The sequence below is a fragment of the Coregonus lavaretus genome (assembly GCF_964263955.1).
Source record: "Coregonus lavaretus genome assembly, contig: HAP1_SCAFFOLD_983, whole genome shotgun sequence".
Lineage (NCBI taxonomy): Eukaryota > Metazoa > Chordata > Actinopteri > Salmoniformes > Salmonidae > Coregonus > Coregonus lavaretus.
The window spans coordinates 46,491-63,391 of NW_028158272.1; the positions used below are offsets into that span (position 1 = coordinate 46,491).

A 16,901-nucleotide genomic window follows, 5' to 3' on the forward strand; every position below is an offset into this window, starting at 1 on the left:
CTATTCTCTTCCATGGGAACGTGTGTGGGAAATGGAATGGTATGTTGTTAGGATGTAAAGGTTTATGGTTTCGAAAAACTGTTGAGGGGAACCAAATAATATCCCCAAACAAGCAATTTACTTTCTCTTTTGGGCCTATGACTGTTTTTCTCATGCACCTTTATCAGAGTATTTTTCCGCTACACCAAAGCGGACATATTTATAGGTTACCCTGAAGGCCCTTGAGTTCAGCCTGAATCAAAATCAACCACTTGTTTTGTATCAATGTTCAGGGATGTAGTATTACAAGCTGTCCATTTGGTTCCTAGGTTGTCTGCGGTGTATAAAAAGCTCCCGAAAGTTTTCAAAGCAGGAATGTGACTTTTCTCATTTCTCCTTTCTACCACCAGAGCCGAGTTAGGCGGATGTTGTTTAGAAACCTAACAGCGTCTCTTTGTTTGTGTCTTGCAGTGCTGAACTATGAGAATGTGGTGGAGATGGGCTCCGAGACAGACGAGGATGACAGGACGCTGCTCTCAGAGGAGAACGGCCTGACCAATGGGGAGGAGGGTGGCAGCCCTCCGGAGCCGGCGTGCCCAACCTGGAGGCGTCACCCAGGGTGGGCCACGCCCTGCTGTCCTACAGGGGTGGAGCAGAGGGGTCAGAGGGCAGGGACGGGCGGCAGAGCCACCACCATGCCTGGCGCCTCGGAGACGACCCACACAGACACCTCAATGGGACTGGTAAGTGATCTGATCAGTTCAATACCTGCACAACATAAATCAGTAGCCTATATCAATCCAATGCATTTATATAGCCCTTTTTACATCAGCAGTTGTCACAAAGTGCTTTGACAGGAGATCAATCAACACACTTCACTGATGTAAATCAATTACAGAACTCATAATAATACAGTATATTCACCTCTTCAGTTTATGCTAAAACAGCTGGAGCCTTGGAAGTGGCTTTGTTCTATACTCTGTCTATTTTTTCAATTTCCGGATCTCTGTGAGGTTGACAGGAGATTGTAGAGATTAACATAGTGCTCTATTCTAGTGAGACGTATTGCTGCTGAAATACAGTCAGCACTTTAGCTGCTTCACAGGCTCACGTCGCAAAACCACCTCCCTCCCTCCCTCCCTCCCTCCCTCCCTCCCTCCCTCCCTCCCTCCCTCCCTCCCATACTCATCGCTGTATGACTGTTCACACCCTCACCTCTGAGCTCTCACCGTTCTCCCTCCCCTCTTTTCTCTCCTTCTCTCTCTTGTAAAAGCCTTTCATTCTCATTGACCCATAATTGTAACCCTGCATATATTTATGAAAACAACCTGATATAAAAGTCCTTATAATTAGACTCAGTTTAGTGGGCTGTAGCCAAACCCCCCCTCTCTCTCTCTCTCTCTCTCTCTCCTCTCTCTCTCTCTCTCTCTCTCTCTCTCTCTCATCTCTCTCTCTCTCCTCTCTCTCTCTCTCTCTCTCTCTCTCTCTCTCTCTCTCTCTCTCTCTCTCTCTCTCTCTCTCTCTCTCTCTCTCTCTCTCTCTCTCTCTCTCTCTCTCTCTCTCTCTCTCTCTCTCTCTCTCTCTCTCTCTCTTCCTCCCTCTCCATTCCCTTCTCCCCCTCCATATCATCTGCATCAGTGACAGGACAACCAGGGCCGCAAAGACAAATACTTTTAATTAGAAGCCAAGCGGGATTGTTAAGAGGGAGCTAGGTTTTTGCAGGACTCATTAACAGCCCTAAAGGAAATGTGGCGCTTTATGACGGCCATCTACATGCACGCTAGGCCCACCATTCTAGGGCCGCCTGACAGATACAAAGGGCTCATGCGAGACACCCAGTTAAAAAAAAAAGAAAAATGGACCAGCATCGACTATCCGTCTCTGTTAATGACTTGGTGGCGAGCTGCGCTGCTGAATTGGGAAATAGGAGGGACTGGGAAGGAGTTTTAGAAAATTTGAACCCGGTCCAAAACGAAATGTAAATGAAAAGAGCCTTGTGGGGAGCTTATGTAGATGTTATCATTATTATCATGATCATTATAAGAAAGCTGTAAAATAAATCAATGCCAGGTTAACACATCTGCTACTGTCCGTTATAGCTAATGCTAACCTAGCTATTTGTTAAGTGGTTTGATTTTAATTCAACTGGCATTTGACATTTATATGTAAACTGATGAATATTCATTTCACTCATGCAACAGATGTAAAAGACTTGGGTGTCACTTCAACGTACTGAAAAAGATGAGCAGTCCTGAGATGTGGCAGTTTGAGTCACATCGAGAAATCAGAAAATAACTGAAATGCTAATTTACTGAACCCACCATCTTGCCTCTTCCTCTCTAGGAAAAAAGACTACTGAGTGAAAAACACAGAGACTCCATTTTATATTTCATATTTCATATACAGTGCAAGCGTAGTGAAGGAGGGGCCTACTGAAAATAGAATGACACTTGAGTACAGTGTCTAGATTCTACGACAGTGGCACCAGGGCGTGACTCACATGCCTTTGTCCTTACTCTGAGCCATGGAACCCACAAAAAGCCCCATGTTGGCTGAATGAAACTCATTCTAAAAAGTCTGGCAGTGAACCTGAAGTTGAGGCGAAGGGAAGCAACAATGCTTTCCCCATCAGAAGAGGCATGCATTTGTGCAGTTATTCTCTGAAACATGCAGCACCACTATTTCTATCTGTGTGGTGCATGGGGGGAAACGTTGTAGGGAAAAGGGTGAGACCTCGCTTCTTGATTATATTTAATCTTGGAACTATGATAAATAAAATAGTTTTCATCCACATTATTTAGGAATTTAAGTAGGAAAACTAGCTTCTAATTTCCAGACATTCTACCTTCAACCTTTTACTCTTTTGGACCACAAAGTTTGTGCCAATGGACTATAAACATTGGTCCTATGTTGACATGTTCTCAATAGGTTGTGTATAGTACCTTGTGACTCCTTTGACTCATAGCAAGACTATTTTGGTGTAAAAAAGCACAGCATCAGGTTCCTGTTTGACACTCATTGCTCATGAGGAAGGAAGTTTTGAAAAGTAACCTGCTGTAAATGAAAAAGGGGGGAGATGGGGGGGGGAGTCTGTTCTCTTGTCGTCGTCCCCCCCCCCCTGCTGCAGCAGGCAGGCGTGTTGTATATCCCTCCTTTGAAGAGAGGAAGCGTATGATTCTTGTGACTCCTGTGGAGGAGTCACATGAGTGGGGCCAGGAGGAACAAACACAATGGGCACAGTATATGTACACCCCTCGACCTGCCTATCCCTCATTATCTGGAGAAAAAAAAAACATTCATATTACGAGCCGTGGCTGAATGGAAAGAGATACTTAACTGAATTGTCAGGCTAGCATGCGCCATGTGCATTCCTGTTGACTTTGCCTCGAGTGTTGAACCATGGTCATACTTGAGTTTATTGAGTGCTGTGTTAGCCACAGTTGATTGTCTGATTTGAAGCCTTTCTCTCCTCTCCTTCATAGATGAAAGGAAGGACGAATATGATCCCTTGGGGCCAGAGGGGTCTCTTCACGCTGTAGGAAATGGTACAGGTGACTTCCACCCTCTTTAACAGGAACCACCATATTTACTATAACTCCCCCGTTCCACCATAAAAACCCAAACGGCAACACACTAGGAAGAGACATGATTATAACCCTTTGCAGCAGGTGATATACCTAATAGGAAAGACACACACACACACAGTCAAGGGCCATGAGAGATAATGTTCCTCCTCGTGCATCAAAGCGAGGGAAAGCAAAGGAAACATTTGCGGGTTGAGTGAGAGTGCAGCGCAAATCACATCTTGCTGCAAAATTGAGTTTTGACCTAAATCTCATTTGTTTGATTAATGTACTTTTAAATTGGTTTACAACGAGACAATAACATGTTAGTTTGTCCTTGCAGTGAATCACAATATCTTTGCAATTGACCGTTTTTATCAACACAACCTTGCCTAGAGTAACTTCAAGGGATCCAAGCCGCTTCGGGAAAGTTCAGTGTCCTTCGTTTTAAGGATATTTTCAACAACAAAAATATACACAGAATCTGTGTCACAGCTGCGCACAACACACAAGCCAATAGCAAACAGTAATGATCCTAAGACAAATAAATGTAGCTACCCTAACTTTCCTGATTTGTTAAATCAGCTGATGAATGCATTAGACACCTGATATACCATTATGCCTGCACTGACTGTTAAGCAGACATAGCCCTACATTTACTTACTCATAATCAAATCTCTGCTTTAAATTATGTAGAGAGAGAGAATTCTAAGTGAGATCTGTAAACCCAGAAAATCTAATTGCAACCTAAACCAATTACCTGTTACACTAGGAAATATTTAAGTTAAAATGTCTAAAAGCTTTAAGATGGGTTGCGAACATCACTTAATGATGAAATTATCTCTTATTTTTCTATGTAGAAGCCATTACATGACATCATTAATGGTAACATAGATGTATACTCCCCTCTAAGTAGTTGCTTAATGATTCCCTCCCTCGGTGTCCTTCATCACATTTAGAGACCAGTCTGTTTCCCTGTGGCCAATATAATGGAGCTGTGCAGCACATCTCAAAATGGGGCAAGGAGGATGGAGACTGACCAATGTTTTAATTTGTCTTCCTCTCTCTTCTTCTCTACCTCCACCTCTCCTCCTCCTCCTCCTCCTCCTCCTCCTCCTCCTCCTCCTCCTCCTCCTCCTCATCCTCTTCCTCTTATACAGTCAGTAGTATGGATGGGGTGTCGGAGGTTGACGACTACTTCACTAAGTGTAGTAAACTGGAGGAGAGTGACGGCCACTCGGCCAACATCGCTGAGTACCTCCAGCGTGGCGACACTGCCATCATTTATCCAGAAGCCCCAGAGGAAGTAACACGACTCGGAACTCCCGAGACCATTGGGCAAGACGAAAACGAAAATGGTGAGAATCCAGAAAATCCATTTGACGGACTATTTGCAGTCTCAGGAACTGCGTTATAGGCCTACCACGTCTATGCCTTTGTCCTCAGTAGTGTTACTGAGTGACTTTCATGGGTAGTGTGTGTTTAAGTATAAGCTGAAGCTGACTACATAGACAACTACATACAACTTCCTCCGTTTACAACCTGGGCATGCTGCCCATCAGGGTCTACTAGCCGACCTTATGACCTCTCCTCCTCCTTCTTTCCCCTGTACAGACCTGTCACCTGGGACTCCAGATGCTTTCGCCCAACTGTTGACCTGTCCTTACTGCGACCGGGGCTACAAGCGGCTGACATCGCTCAAGGAGCACATCAAGTACCGCCACGAGAAGAATGAGGAGAGCGTGGCCTGCCCCCTGCGCAGCGAGACCTTCTCCCACCGCACACAGCTGGAGAGACATATGGCCATGAACATGCCAGGGAGAGATCAGGTAAGACAGACAGACGGACAGACAGACAGACAGACAGACAGACAGACAGACAGACAGACAGACAGACAGACAGACAGACAGACAGACAGACAGGCAGGCAGACAGGCAGGCAGGCAGGCAGGCAGACAGGAAGGCAGGCAGACAGACAGACAGACAGACAGACAGACAGACAGACAGACAAATAGACAGGTGTGTTTATTATTCTGGTTATCTTCTCCTCTTAATCTCCTCTTTTCTTTCCTCATCTGATCTGATCTCCTTCACACTCTGTTGTGTCGTTCGGTGGGTTGACCAACAATCTGGGTGAAACACACAGTATCATTTTAGCTCACTGCCCTTCACTCATTTATTTTTCCTTTTAAGATTTTTGTTCATTATAATGACTTTAATGGCTTCCTCATGGTGACTCTTCTGCATGGAGAATCATATTCTCTTGAGTGAATTAGCATTCTCCTTTCTTCTTCCTGTCATCCTCTACTCCTCTCACATTAAACAAGTTACTTCTGAGGTCTAGTTCTTTAAAAAATCTGACCACGCACTGCTTCAGACCACGCACTGCTTCAGACCACGCACTGCTTCAGACCCCGCACTGCTTCAGACCACGCACTGCTTCAGACCACGCACTGCTTCAGACCACGCACTGCTTCAGACCCCGCACTGCTTCAGACCACGCACTGCTTCAGACCCCGCACTGCTTCAGACCACGCACTGCTTCAGACCACGCACTGCTTCAGACCACGCACTGCTTCAGACCCTGCACTGCTTCAGACCCCGCACTGCTTCAGACCCCGCACTGCTTCAGACCACGCACTGCTTCAGACCCTGCACTGCTTCAGACCCCGCACTGCTTCAGACCACGCACTGCTTCAGACCACGCACTGCTTCAGACCCCGCACTGCTTCAGACCCCGCACTGCTTCAGACCACGCACTGCTTCAGACCACGCACTGCTTCAGACCCCGCACTGCTTCAGACCCCGCACTGCTTCAGACCCCGCACTGCTTCAGACCACACACTGCTTCAGACCCTGCACTGCTTCAGACCACGCACTGCTTCAGACCACGCACTGCTTCAGACCACGCACTGCTTCAGACCATGCACTGCTTCAGACCACGCACTGCTTCAGACCATGCACTGCTTCTGACCCCGCACTGCTTCAGACCACGCACTGCTTCAGACCCCTGCACTGCTTCAGACCACGCACTGCTTCAGACCACGCACTGCTTGTTCACAGCTGCATTGTGTTGCGCTCCACCATGCATCTTCCTTCAGTGAGTCCTGCGTGGGATGTGCTAGCATATTGCCTTCCTCAGGCCATATGACTTTTTACATCAGCTGTTGCTAGAAATGGACCAGATTTGATTAGACATTAGCACTCATAGATATTGCTAGATATATGGACCATTTCCTATGGATCAATACGCAGTGATAAGCAGTGCTTTCGCTGAGCATAGCATTTATTATATACCAGTTTTGTAGGTTTTGCTGCTACTGTTTATTATCTGTGACTTTATTCCTAGTTATATGTACGTCTACCTCAATTACCTTGTACCCCTGCACATTGACTCGATATCTGGTACCCCGTGTATTTAGCCACATTTATCATTACTTGTTTTTTTATTTCTCTATTTTCTTTCTGTCTGCGTTGTTGGGAAGGGCCCGTCAGTAAGCGTTTCACTGTTAGTCTACACCTGTTGTTTACCAAGCATGTGACGGATAAAATGTTATTTAATTTGTATTTCGATTTTAACCAGGGAATCAGTACAAGTACAACCATTTACAACCTGCCATTTGTAAACATAAAGACCAAAAACCAAAAGTGTAGGCCTTTTTTCTGTCCTAAAACCGAACCTACAACTGTCTCTTATGACAGACCAGGCAAATAAGCAGTGGAATCATTACAATTTTCCAATTATAGTGGTGATTATAATTAGATTTCCTTAATTAAGCACCCCCCCTTCCTCCCCAAGTCCCCCTCCACCCCCTCACCTGAACCCCTCCCCCTTCTCCTCTCCCCCTTCAGACTGGCTTAAAAACGACCAGATGTTTTTTCCCCAGTGATCTGGAGTATCATAATCCTCAAATGACTTTAAGTGTTTGTTTAGTTCTGTACTTCCTCTCCAGTTAAAAGAGTTAAAGGAAGGATCTCATGGAAGGTCATTATGACTAGGCTACCTTAGTGCACCGGACTATGGAGGGATTCAGATTTGAGTCCTATTGGTGCAAACGTGTGAATTGTGCTACTCTGCTTATCCTCTGTGTGACTAGAGCAGTGGAATCTATTTTTAGCATGGGGTAAACTGTTCATACATTTGGTTATGAAGGCACATCATTCATTGGCTCCATTTTTCAGATCGCTAGCATTTTTACAATGTAACCCTAATCACATGCTCTGACCTGAAATGTCACCTGGCCTTAGGAATGCCTTAACTCCACACATACACAATCATACACACACAATAACACACATCTTATTTATAGAATCCTCAGCAAGCATTAGCGAAAAGGGATTTTTTGTAATTGAAAATGTACCATGCAAACCTCCCACATCTTTCTCATGAAGTTCTTTGTGGGGGCTTTATCTCTCTACATATTATTTTTGTTTGTTATCTGCACTCATTTGAATTTCAGGAAATGCAGGAAATGCACCTACACTAAACAGTTACCTTTGAACAGAACACGAAAACTCAACCCACACACTATTCTAGAAATCGGTTGATGAGTTGCTTGCGCGCTTCATCATTTTAATTAAACCATTTCGGATGTAAAACCCTAAAAAATACTTATGTAGTTAGATGTAGTTAACGTTCGTGACGGAGTGTTATTGTGTTGCAAAGTAGCCTACCGTTGAAGCTAAGACAAATTCATTACATTCCTTCTCAAGGCCAGCTACCTTGAAATCTCCCCCAGTGCCTGGTTCATTTGTGACTCCCACTCTTAGACAACACGTTTAGGTGGCACTGATGTGAAAACTCTATCTTCTATCTCCTCCACAGCCCCAGCTGCTGAGTGAAGGGGCCGGCAACCGCAAGTTCAAATGCACTGAGTGTGGAAAAGCCTTCAAATACAAGCATCACTTGAAGGAGCATCTCCGCATTCACAGCGGTAGGTACTAAGCTGAGTCAAGCTGGCATCAGCCCACCATTTTAAAATGTATTCATGTGACTGTGGCTAGATGACAGAGAGGGCGCATGCCATAAGAGTAAAATTGATAATGTTCCTTTTTGGCCTCTGTCAGTAAATGAGTCATTCTGTTTTATAATAGCTCACTGTTTCAGACCTGTTTCATAAGTGACTAATTCCGCCATATGGATGAGGCCACAGCTCAATAAGACGAGAGTTGAATAGACCTATCATAGAAATGCTAATTTTCACACTGAAAGAAATCTTCAGCTATTTCACTACCAGCCAAGTGCAAGTATTCAAAATGGAGTAACTTGAAATTCATGTACTTGTTTATCGTTTACAGGTGAGAAACCATACGAGTGCTCCAACTGCAAGAAGCGGTTCTCTCACTCCGGCTCCTACAGTTCCCACATCAGCAGCAAGAAGTGCATCGGTCTGATCTCCGTCAACGGACGAGTACGTAACGGAGGAGGCAACACCAAGGCTGGCTCCTCCCCTAACTCCACCGCCTCCTCCCCGGGAAGCCCCGCCCTGGCTCTGCTCCGCCACAAGCTGGAGAACGGCCGCCCCATGGGCCCCCAAGACCAGCAGGGTCACCTGGACATCAAGGCAGAGCCAATGGACTTCAACGACTACCGGCTACTGATGGCCTCCCAGTATAGCGTTGGCGGGCCAGGGGGCTACATGAATGGAGCCGGCGGAGGAGGCAGCCCCCTGGGGGTCCACAGCTCATCCCAGAGCCCCCTGCAGCACCTGGGTGGGATGGGGTTGGACCTGCCCCTGCTGGGCTATGGGTCCCTGGGGAACAACCTGAGCGAGGTGCAGAAGGTCCTCCAGATCGTGGACAACACAGTGTGTCGGCAGAAGATGGATGGGAACCCGGAGGAGATCTCCAAGCTCAGGGCCTATATGAAGGAGCTGGGGGCTCAGATGGAGGAGCAGAAGCTGGCCGTGTCCTCCCCGCATGCTGGCTTCCAGGTGGTGGGCCAAGGCAGCCCCACCAAGAGCATAATCGACTACACCCTGGAGAAGGTGAACGAGGCCAAAAGCCTGATTGACGACTCCAAGAGGCAGATCAACATGGACATCAAGAAGGAGAGGCTCAACCACTCGGCGGATCATGTGGACAAGTCGCACCATGAGAGCCACCAGGTTCCATTCTTGCCGTTCTCCTGCCAGTTCTGCAAGGAGACCTTCCCAGGGCCCATCCCACTGCACCAGCATGAGCGCTACCTGTGTAAGAAGAACGAGGAGATCAACCACCTCCAACCCAGCGAGGACGTGTCTCTCAGCCGCAGGGGAGTGTTCCCCTCAGAGCAGCAGGCCACCTTGCTATCCTCTCTTTCAGAGAGGTGCGCCACCAGCCCCGTCAACCCCTTTAAGAACCACGTGTCAGTGCTCAAGGCCTACTTTGCCATGAACACGGAACCCAACTCAGAGGAGTTGCTGAAGATCTCCATCGCAGTCGGCCTACCGCAGGAGTTCGTCAAGGAGTGGTTCTCCCAGTGGAAGAATCAGCAGCAACAACAATACAACAACGGCAATGCCAACCCCAGGAAGCGGTCGCTGCCGTCAGAGCGGAGCAGTCCAGAGGAGCGCAAGCAGCACAGGCTAGCCAGGTCACCAATGTCCATGGCGCAACACGTGGACCGCATCATGACACTCCCTGATTTACATGCCGGGAACACCAACGGTTACCGTGATGCTCCCCACAGACACTTAGAGGCCAGCCAGTTTACAGCCAACAGGCAGATGTGTGACAAACCACTAGACCCCTTGGACCACCTTAGAAGCAGAACTCCATCTCCTCTCAATCTCTCCTCCACTTCTTCTAAAAACTCCCAGAGCAGTTCGTACACTCCAAACAGCCTGGTCTCTGAAGGGGACGGCCATGGGGGGGACGCACCGTTGGACCTTTCTTTGCCAAAACACATGATGAGCAAGGGCATCTCACTGGGAGAAAAGAGGTCCAAACCAAACGGCTACATCTCAGACTGCAACGGTGACCACCACCATTCCAGCCAGGAGCAGGGTACTGAGCCCATGGACTTGGCCCACATCAAGAAGGAGTTCCTGGGCTCAGAGAGAGACAACAGAGGGAACCGTGAACACCAAATAGAGAAGAGTGCCAGCCCCATCTTTGGCATCAACCCCTTCGGTGGTGGTCACATGTACACATCTCTGCCCACACATGGAGCGTTCCCCCCGCCCAGCTTCATGCAGGCCCAGGCCAGCATCCCAGGCCTGAGGCCATACCCAGGGCTGGATCCAATGAGCTTTCTGCCCCACATGGCCTACACTTATGCAACTGGGGCGGCTACATTCTCTGAAATGCAACAGAGGTCGAGGAAGTACCAACGGAAACCAGGTTTCAAGGTAAGCAAGCCCTTTTGTGGTTTTAGATCCATTCACTAAAGTCAATTTTTAGAAGTTAACAATAAACATTTAGCCCTTTTAAATTAGTATCTAATGGATAAAGTCACACTCAACACAAAACAAATTAAATGTTTTAAATTAGTTTTTAAAAAATCTGTTAAAATTGTGTTTTTCTCAAATAATTTCCTCTAATTAGATGAGTTTGCACTGTGGCTGTCTGTTTTGTAAATACGTCCCCCCAAAAAATAAAGAAAATAATCCACAACACAGACTTAAAAAGCCCATATGTTCCCTTTTTACTGTCTCCTGTCCTGGGCAGTAAGAGGGGGTCACAGGTCACACGGATCGACGACTAAGCCCTGTCCAGACTTGGGATCAAACTAAGAGCAGAGGTGTCTTTGTTTAGGTGACAGGTGTGGGCTACTTACAAAGTATTGAACAGTCTGCCTCTCTCATCTCATAGGGGGAGCTACTGGATGGCACTGCGGACTATCTGTCAGGCCTGGAGGACCTGACAGACGAATCGCTCCTCTCCCGGAAGAAGATTAAGAAGACAGAAAGTGGTATGTACGCGTGTGACTTGTGCGACAAAACATTCCAGAAGACCAGTTCCCTCCTAAGACACAAATATGAACACACAGGTATATAACATTCGAACACTTCTTTTTTACCCCACCTTTGTGCCAGTCCCCCGCCATGTTTTGTGTCATTGAAAGCTTTTTCAGATTTAAAATCTTTTTACTTCATCCTCTCTTTTTTCGTTCTAGATCAAATCGTTTTTTCCACCAATGTTAATTCTTCTTTTCTCTCTTCTCTTTCACATCATTTACATTCTATGTGTTCAGATCCATGACCTTTAACATGCTCCTTTCTTATTGACAGGGGTTAGGGAATAGTGGGATGTTTGGATATGAAAGGGGTTACATAAACATTCAGTAAAGTAGAAGTGAGCATCATTGCGTTCATCACAGACACCATAGTAGTAGTCATTCTGACTCCAGACATTCTAAATGACATCATATGGTCTCCGGAAGTAACAGGACCAGTGGCCTTTTTGGAAACAAACGTTCTGCTTCAAGAGGGACTGTCTTTTTAAAGTGCACGCTAGTGTGTTAAGACACAGGGACATACAGTATATAGACAGTGCCTTCAGTGACAGGGACAATAATTACTACGTTGACCCTGGTGGTATTTAACAGAATGACAGGTCGAAAAGGAGGCTTGCCAGTGTGGCATGTTTGGTTCTTTTTAAAATGATCTTCAAAGATGTGACCTCTCCTCCTGGGGACTCCTCTCTTTCAGCTCCATGAGGAATTATTTGTCTCCTCTATTTTTGTCCCGCTGTAGGGGAGGTGGTGAGGGCTTCAAGTATGCCAACTATGGATGACGTCGCAGGCATTCCAAGGCTTTCTTAAGGCTAGGAATCGCCTGTGTGTGTGCGTGCATTCTGTTGTGTGTACTGTATGTGTATTGGCATTCGTTGGATGGGAGGCGTGTGTGCATGTGAGTGTGGGACATGCGCGTTGGAAGGGTGCTATTATAGTGCATTCGGAAAGTATTCAGACCCCTGGACCACATTTTGTTACGTTACAGCCTTGGATTCAATTGTATTTTTTTCCCTCATCAATCTACACACAATACCCAATAATGACAAAACAAAAACAGTTTTTTTGAAATATAACATTTACATAAGTATTCAGACCCTTTACTCAGTACTTTGTTGAAGCACCTTTGGCAGCAATTACAGCCTCGAGTCTTCTTGGGGATGACGCTACAAGCTTGGCACACCTGTATTTGGGACATTTCTCCCATTCTTCTCTGCAGATCCTCTCAAGCTCTGTCAGGTTGGATGGGGAGCGTCGCTTTACAGCTATTTTCAGGTCTCTCCAGAGATGTTAGATCGGGTTCAAGTCCGGGCTCTGGCTGGGCAACTCAAAGACATTCAGAGACTTGTCCAGAAGCCACTCCTGCATTGTTTTGGCTGTGTGCTTAGGGTCGTTCTCCTGTTGGAAGGTGAACCTTCGCCCCAGTCTGAGGTCCTGAGTGCTCTGGAGCAGGTTTTCATCAAGGATCTCTCTTTATTTTGCTCCGTTCATCTTCCCCTTGATCCTGACTAGTCTCCCAGTCCTTACTGAGGAGTGGCTTCCGTCTGGCCACTCTACCATAAAGGCCTGATTGGTGGAGTGCTGCAGAGATGGTTGTCCTTCTGGAAGGTTCTCCTATCTCCACAGAGGAACTCTGGAGCTCTGTCAGAGTGACCATCGGGTTCTTGGTCACCTCCCTGACCAAGGCCCTTCACCCCCGATTGCTCAGTTTGGCCGGGCGGCCAGCTCTAGGAAGAGTCTCGGTGGTTCCAAACTTTTTCCATTTAAGAATGAAGGAGGCCACTTTGTTCCTGGGGACCATCAATGCTGCTGAAATGTTTTGGTACCCTTCCCCAGATCTGTGCCTCGACACAATCCTGTCTCAGAGCTCTACGGACAATTCCTTCGACCTCATGGCTTGGTTTTTGCTCTGACATGCACTGTCAGCTGTGGGACCTTATATAGACCACAGGTGGACTCCAATCAAGTTGTAGAAACATCTCAAGGATGATCAATGGAAACAGGATGCACCTGAGCTCAATTTCGAGTCTCATAGCAAAGGGTCTGAATACTTATGTAAATAAGGTATTTTTGATTTTAATTTTTTATACATTTGCAATCATTATGGGGTATTGTGTGTAGATTGACGAGGAAGAAAAAAAAAAATCCATTTTAGAATAAGGCAGTAACGTAACAAAATGTGGAAAAAGGGAAGGGGTCTGAATACTTTCAGAATGCACTGTATATGGGCCGATTGAACTTGCATAAGAGAGGCCCATCTTTTCTAATACAAGTCAGATGGAATGGAATATATTTCCGGTAGCACCGCTGAGTTGTAGTAAACCTTTAGTACGAGGAACTGCATGTTGTGGGGGCGGAGAAGGGGGATGAAGGGGGGTGAATGGGGGCTAGTGGTGTGAAGGTCCTCCTCCTATAAATATAACCGTCACACCATCACGGGAAGGATGCCTAATCCTACTCATTTTAATCTGGACCTATGATGTCATGAGGACACACTGTCACTGGTGCCAGGCTGCTTCAGTTTCACCTTGCTTGGTGTCCGAAACACATCTGAGTTCACTGGCTTAGCTCGCAGCTAAGTTGCAGACAACCCCATCATAGACTGTTTTTCTTTTTTTTTCACCTGACTCCCCCCAGTGTTTTCTAGCAGCAACTGAAATTAGCTCTAAGGTTAGATTTTCAACCATAAATTGAGGTTAATTTTAACACTTCCTATCATTATTGTGTGCTATAATTATTATAATTAGTTTTACCATGAAGGGAGGGAATGAAGAAATCCTTATTGATGATATAAATGCTTTTACACTCAATATGCACTTATGAATGATCAATACATTCTGTGTCAAGTCAGATTAAATTCACTCTAATTTTGAATGTGTACTACGTGTCTGTTCTCCTGAATAACTGTTTATCTTCCCTTTGTATTTTTCTGTGTTTCTAGAGAAGGGGACCATAGTAACACCGTAGTAACACCTTCTACCTCCCTGTCTCCTGTGTCTCTGCAGGAAAGCGACCACACCAGTGCACGATCTGTAAGAAGGCCTTCAAACATAAGCACCACCTCATTGAGCACTCACGCCTGCACTCGGGCGAAAAGCCCTACCAATGTGACAAGTGTGGCAAGCGCTTCTCTCACTCAGGCTCCTACTCCCAGCACATGAACCACCGCTACTCCTACTGCAAGAGGGAGGCTGAGGAGAGGGAGGCGGCTGAGAGGGAGGCAGAGGAGAGGGAGGCCTGGGACAAGGGCCAGGGCCCCATGGAGCCCACAGAGCTGCTGATGAGGAGGGCCTACCTGCAGGGTCTGGGGCCGCTGGGCTACTCGGACCCCGAGGACCAGCCGGAGGACGGGGGCGACACCATCCTGAGGGATGGCACGGAAGGAGGGATGAGGGGAGGACGAGGACAGAGGGAAGTGGACGAGACGTATGAGGAGGTGACAGACAGACAAGAGGCGGGAAGTTTCAGGGAAGGAGAGCACGAGGGTGACGGAAGGATGGACATGGCGAGGGATGATGAGGGGAAAGTTGCGGCGCATTCGATGGATGACAGTTCAACAGAAAGGAAAACAGACACCAAGTCAGACCATTAGGAAGCAGATTAAGTCAATACCGCAGTCAATCTAAAAAAAATGTTTCTGAAAATATTTGTCATGATTTGTTTCATTTCCTTTTTCAATTCTTCCAGCGAACATGAAACTTGCTTTGTTTTCAGAAAGGCACTGCAGTGGTTAAGTTAAGCAAGCAAGCGCTTGCCTCTAGCTTCTCAGAAGCTCATAATGATGGACTCATGGAATGTGGTGACTGCCAATATCAGAGTTGGGACGACAAGCTGGGTGGGATTGTTTAAGAATCCACATTATGATGTAATAATGATTATCATTATATTAAAAAAATGAAATGAAGCTGTTTTTAATGTACAGTATTAAATAAGGCCTAAAAGCTGTGTGGTGCTATAATGTTCTTAACCCTTGTGTTTTATTGTGTTCATACCCCAAACCAGGAAATTGCACTCTGCCCCTTTAATCACTACAAAAAAAAAAAAAAAGCCTATGTATATTTATACTGTGCTTGAAGACTTGGTAGCAGTCCGTCAGCGTTGTACTTTGTCTACTACTTACTGTGATGTCCTTGGTTCTACCCTCCTTTTTACTGGGCAAACTAACCACACAATTTTGGGCCTCACAAATGTCTTTATGTGAAGGAAACTTTAAACCTGTGTGATTTTGATATGTTGCGAGTGTTAAAATGGACCGGAATGGAGTGACAGAATGAAGGAGAGAATAGTATAATACGAAGGGCTCCGTATGACAGACAAGAGACTTTGTATGTTTTATTTTCTCAAGAGAAAGCCTTATATGCAAACATTTTCACCTGTGCGTTTCTGCAAGTGCCATCCCTGTACAGTGTAAAAATCAGAGTTGACTTGTGTTATCTTTGCTCTGGCTTCAGTATTAAATAAGTATTTCACCTAGTTTTTTCAAAGTACCCTTGTCAGTATTAGCATAGATAGACACAGCAGTTCGTTAGTTTACAGATGTTTGTGCAATTGTCTGTATTTTCCATGACCTTTTTTTCAGTATTACTTTTTGTTTTTGTAGATTTATTTTCCCGAGCATAAATTACATTTCATTCAAATTTTAAGATTACCATTTTATTTATGTGACTCATTTTATATTTCCTAATTTTATTTATTTCATACTGTTGTGTACAGTATTATAGTTCCTCAACAAATAGATATATTTTAGTAAAGGATTCTGTCATTGACTATTTGAGCAAATCATGAATAGAAGGCACTATGGTATTTGGAAAAAACAGTCATTGTTAAAATTGTCAATTTTGTTCTTATCGTTTTTTTTCCTACTGGAAATTCAACATTTGAGGAACTTTTGATACAATATTGTGAAAACACTGTATTTTTTAACAATAAAAATCCACTTTTTATTCATCCAGGTAAAGAGTTGAAGATAGAGGGGTTGTTGATGGAACATTTCTAAAATGTCTTAAGTAGGCTATTATTGATTTTTTTTATTTCTCTTGGAAATGATCATGCTCGAATAAATGTAGCCAATAAATTTTAATAAAGCTGTGTTATTCTTCTTGTACTTGAACTACTTCTATTTATTAACAATCTAACTGTGATCATGTATACTTGCACACATTTTGGAGTAGGCCTATAAAAGTCTAATCTTTTTAGTATTTTTATTAAAGGTACACTCAGCGATATGACGTAGATGCAGAACAGCACACTTGGGGTTTTCCACTACAACTAAGAGCGTTGAAGCGCGAGGCTCAACTCCCCCGCTGTTTTGGTGCCCTGGTTACCAGGCTGTACACAGCGTGAAGCGAATCTGCACACAAGATACTGTGTGTGACTGTGTTGCATCACGCTCATCTCAATATATTGCTACCAGTGTTACTATTG

The 16,901-nt window shown here is 45.4% G+C and overlaps 1 protein-coding gene across 1 annotated transcript; it reads left to right on the forward strand.

Moving 5' to 3' along the window:
• The first annotated feature begins 668 nt into the window (after positions 1–668).
• On the forward strand, positions 669–16,575 carry LOC311124211 (zinc finger E-box-binding homeobox 2-like). Its single transcript, XM_084198400.1, has 7 exons — positions 669–722; positions 4,703–4,900; positions 5,157–5,371; positions 8,367–8,475; positions 8,840–10,872; positions 11,336–11,513; positions 14,483–16,575. Exons 2-7 carry the CDS (start codon positions 4,711–4,713, stop codon positions 15,067–15,069), a joined length of 3,312 nt encoding a protein of 1,103 aa, XP_084054526.1. The 5' UTR covers positions 669–722; positions 4,703–4,710; the 3' UTR covers positions 15,070–16,575.
• The last annotated feature ends 326 nt before the right edge of the window (positions 16,576–16,901 follow it).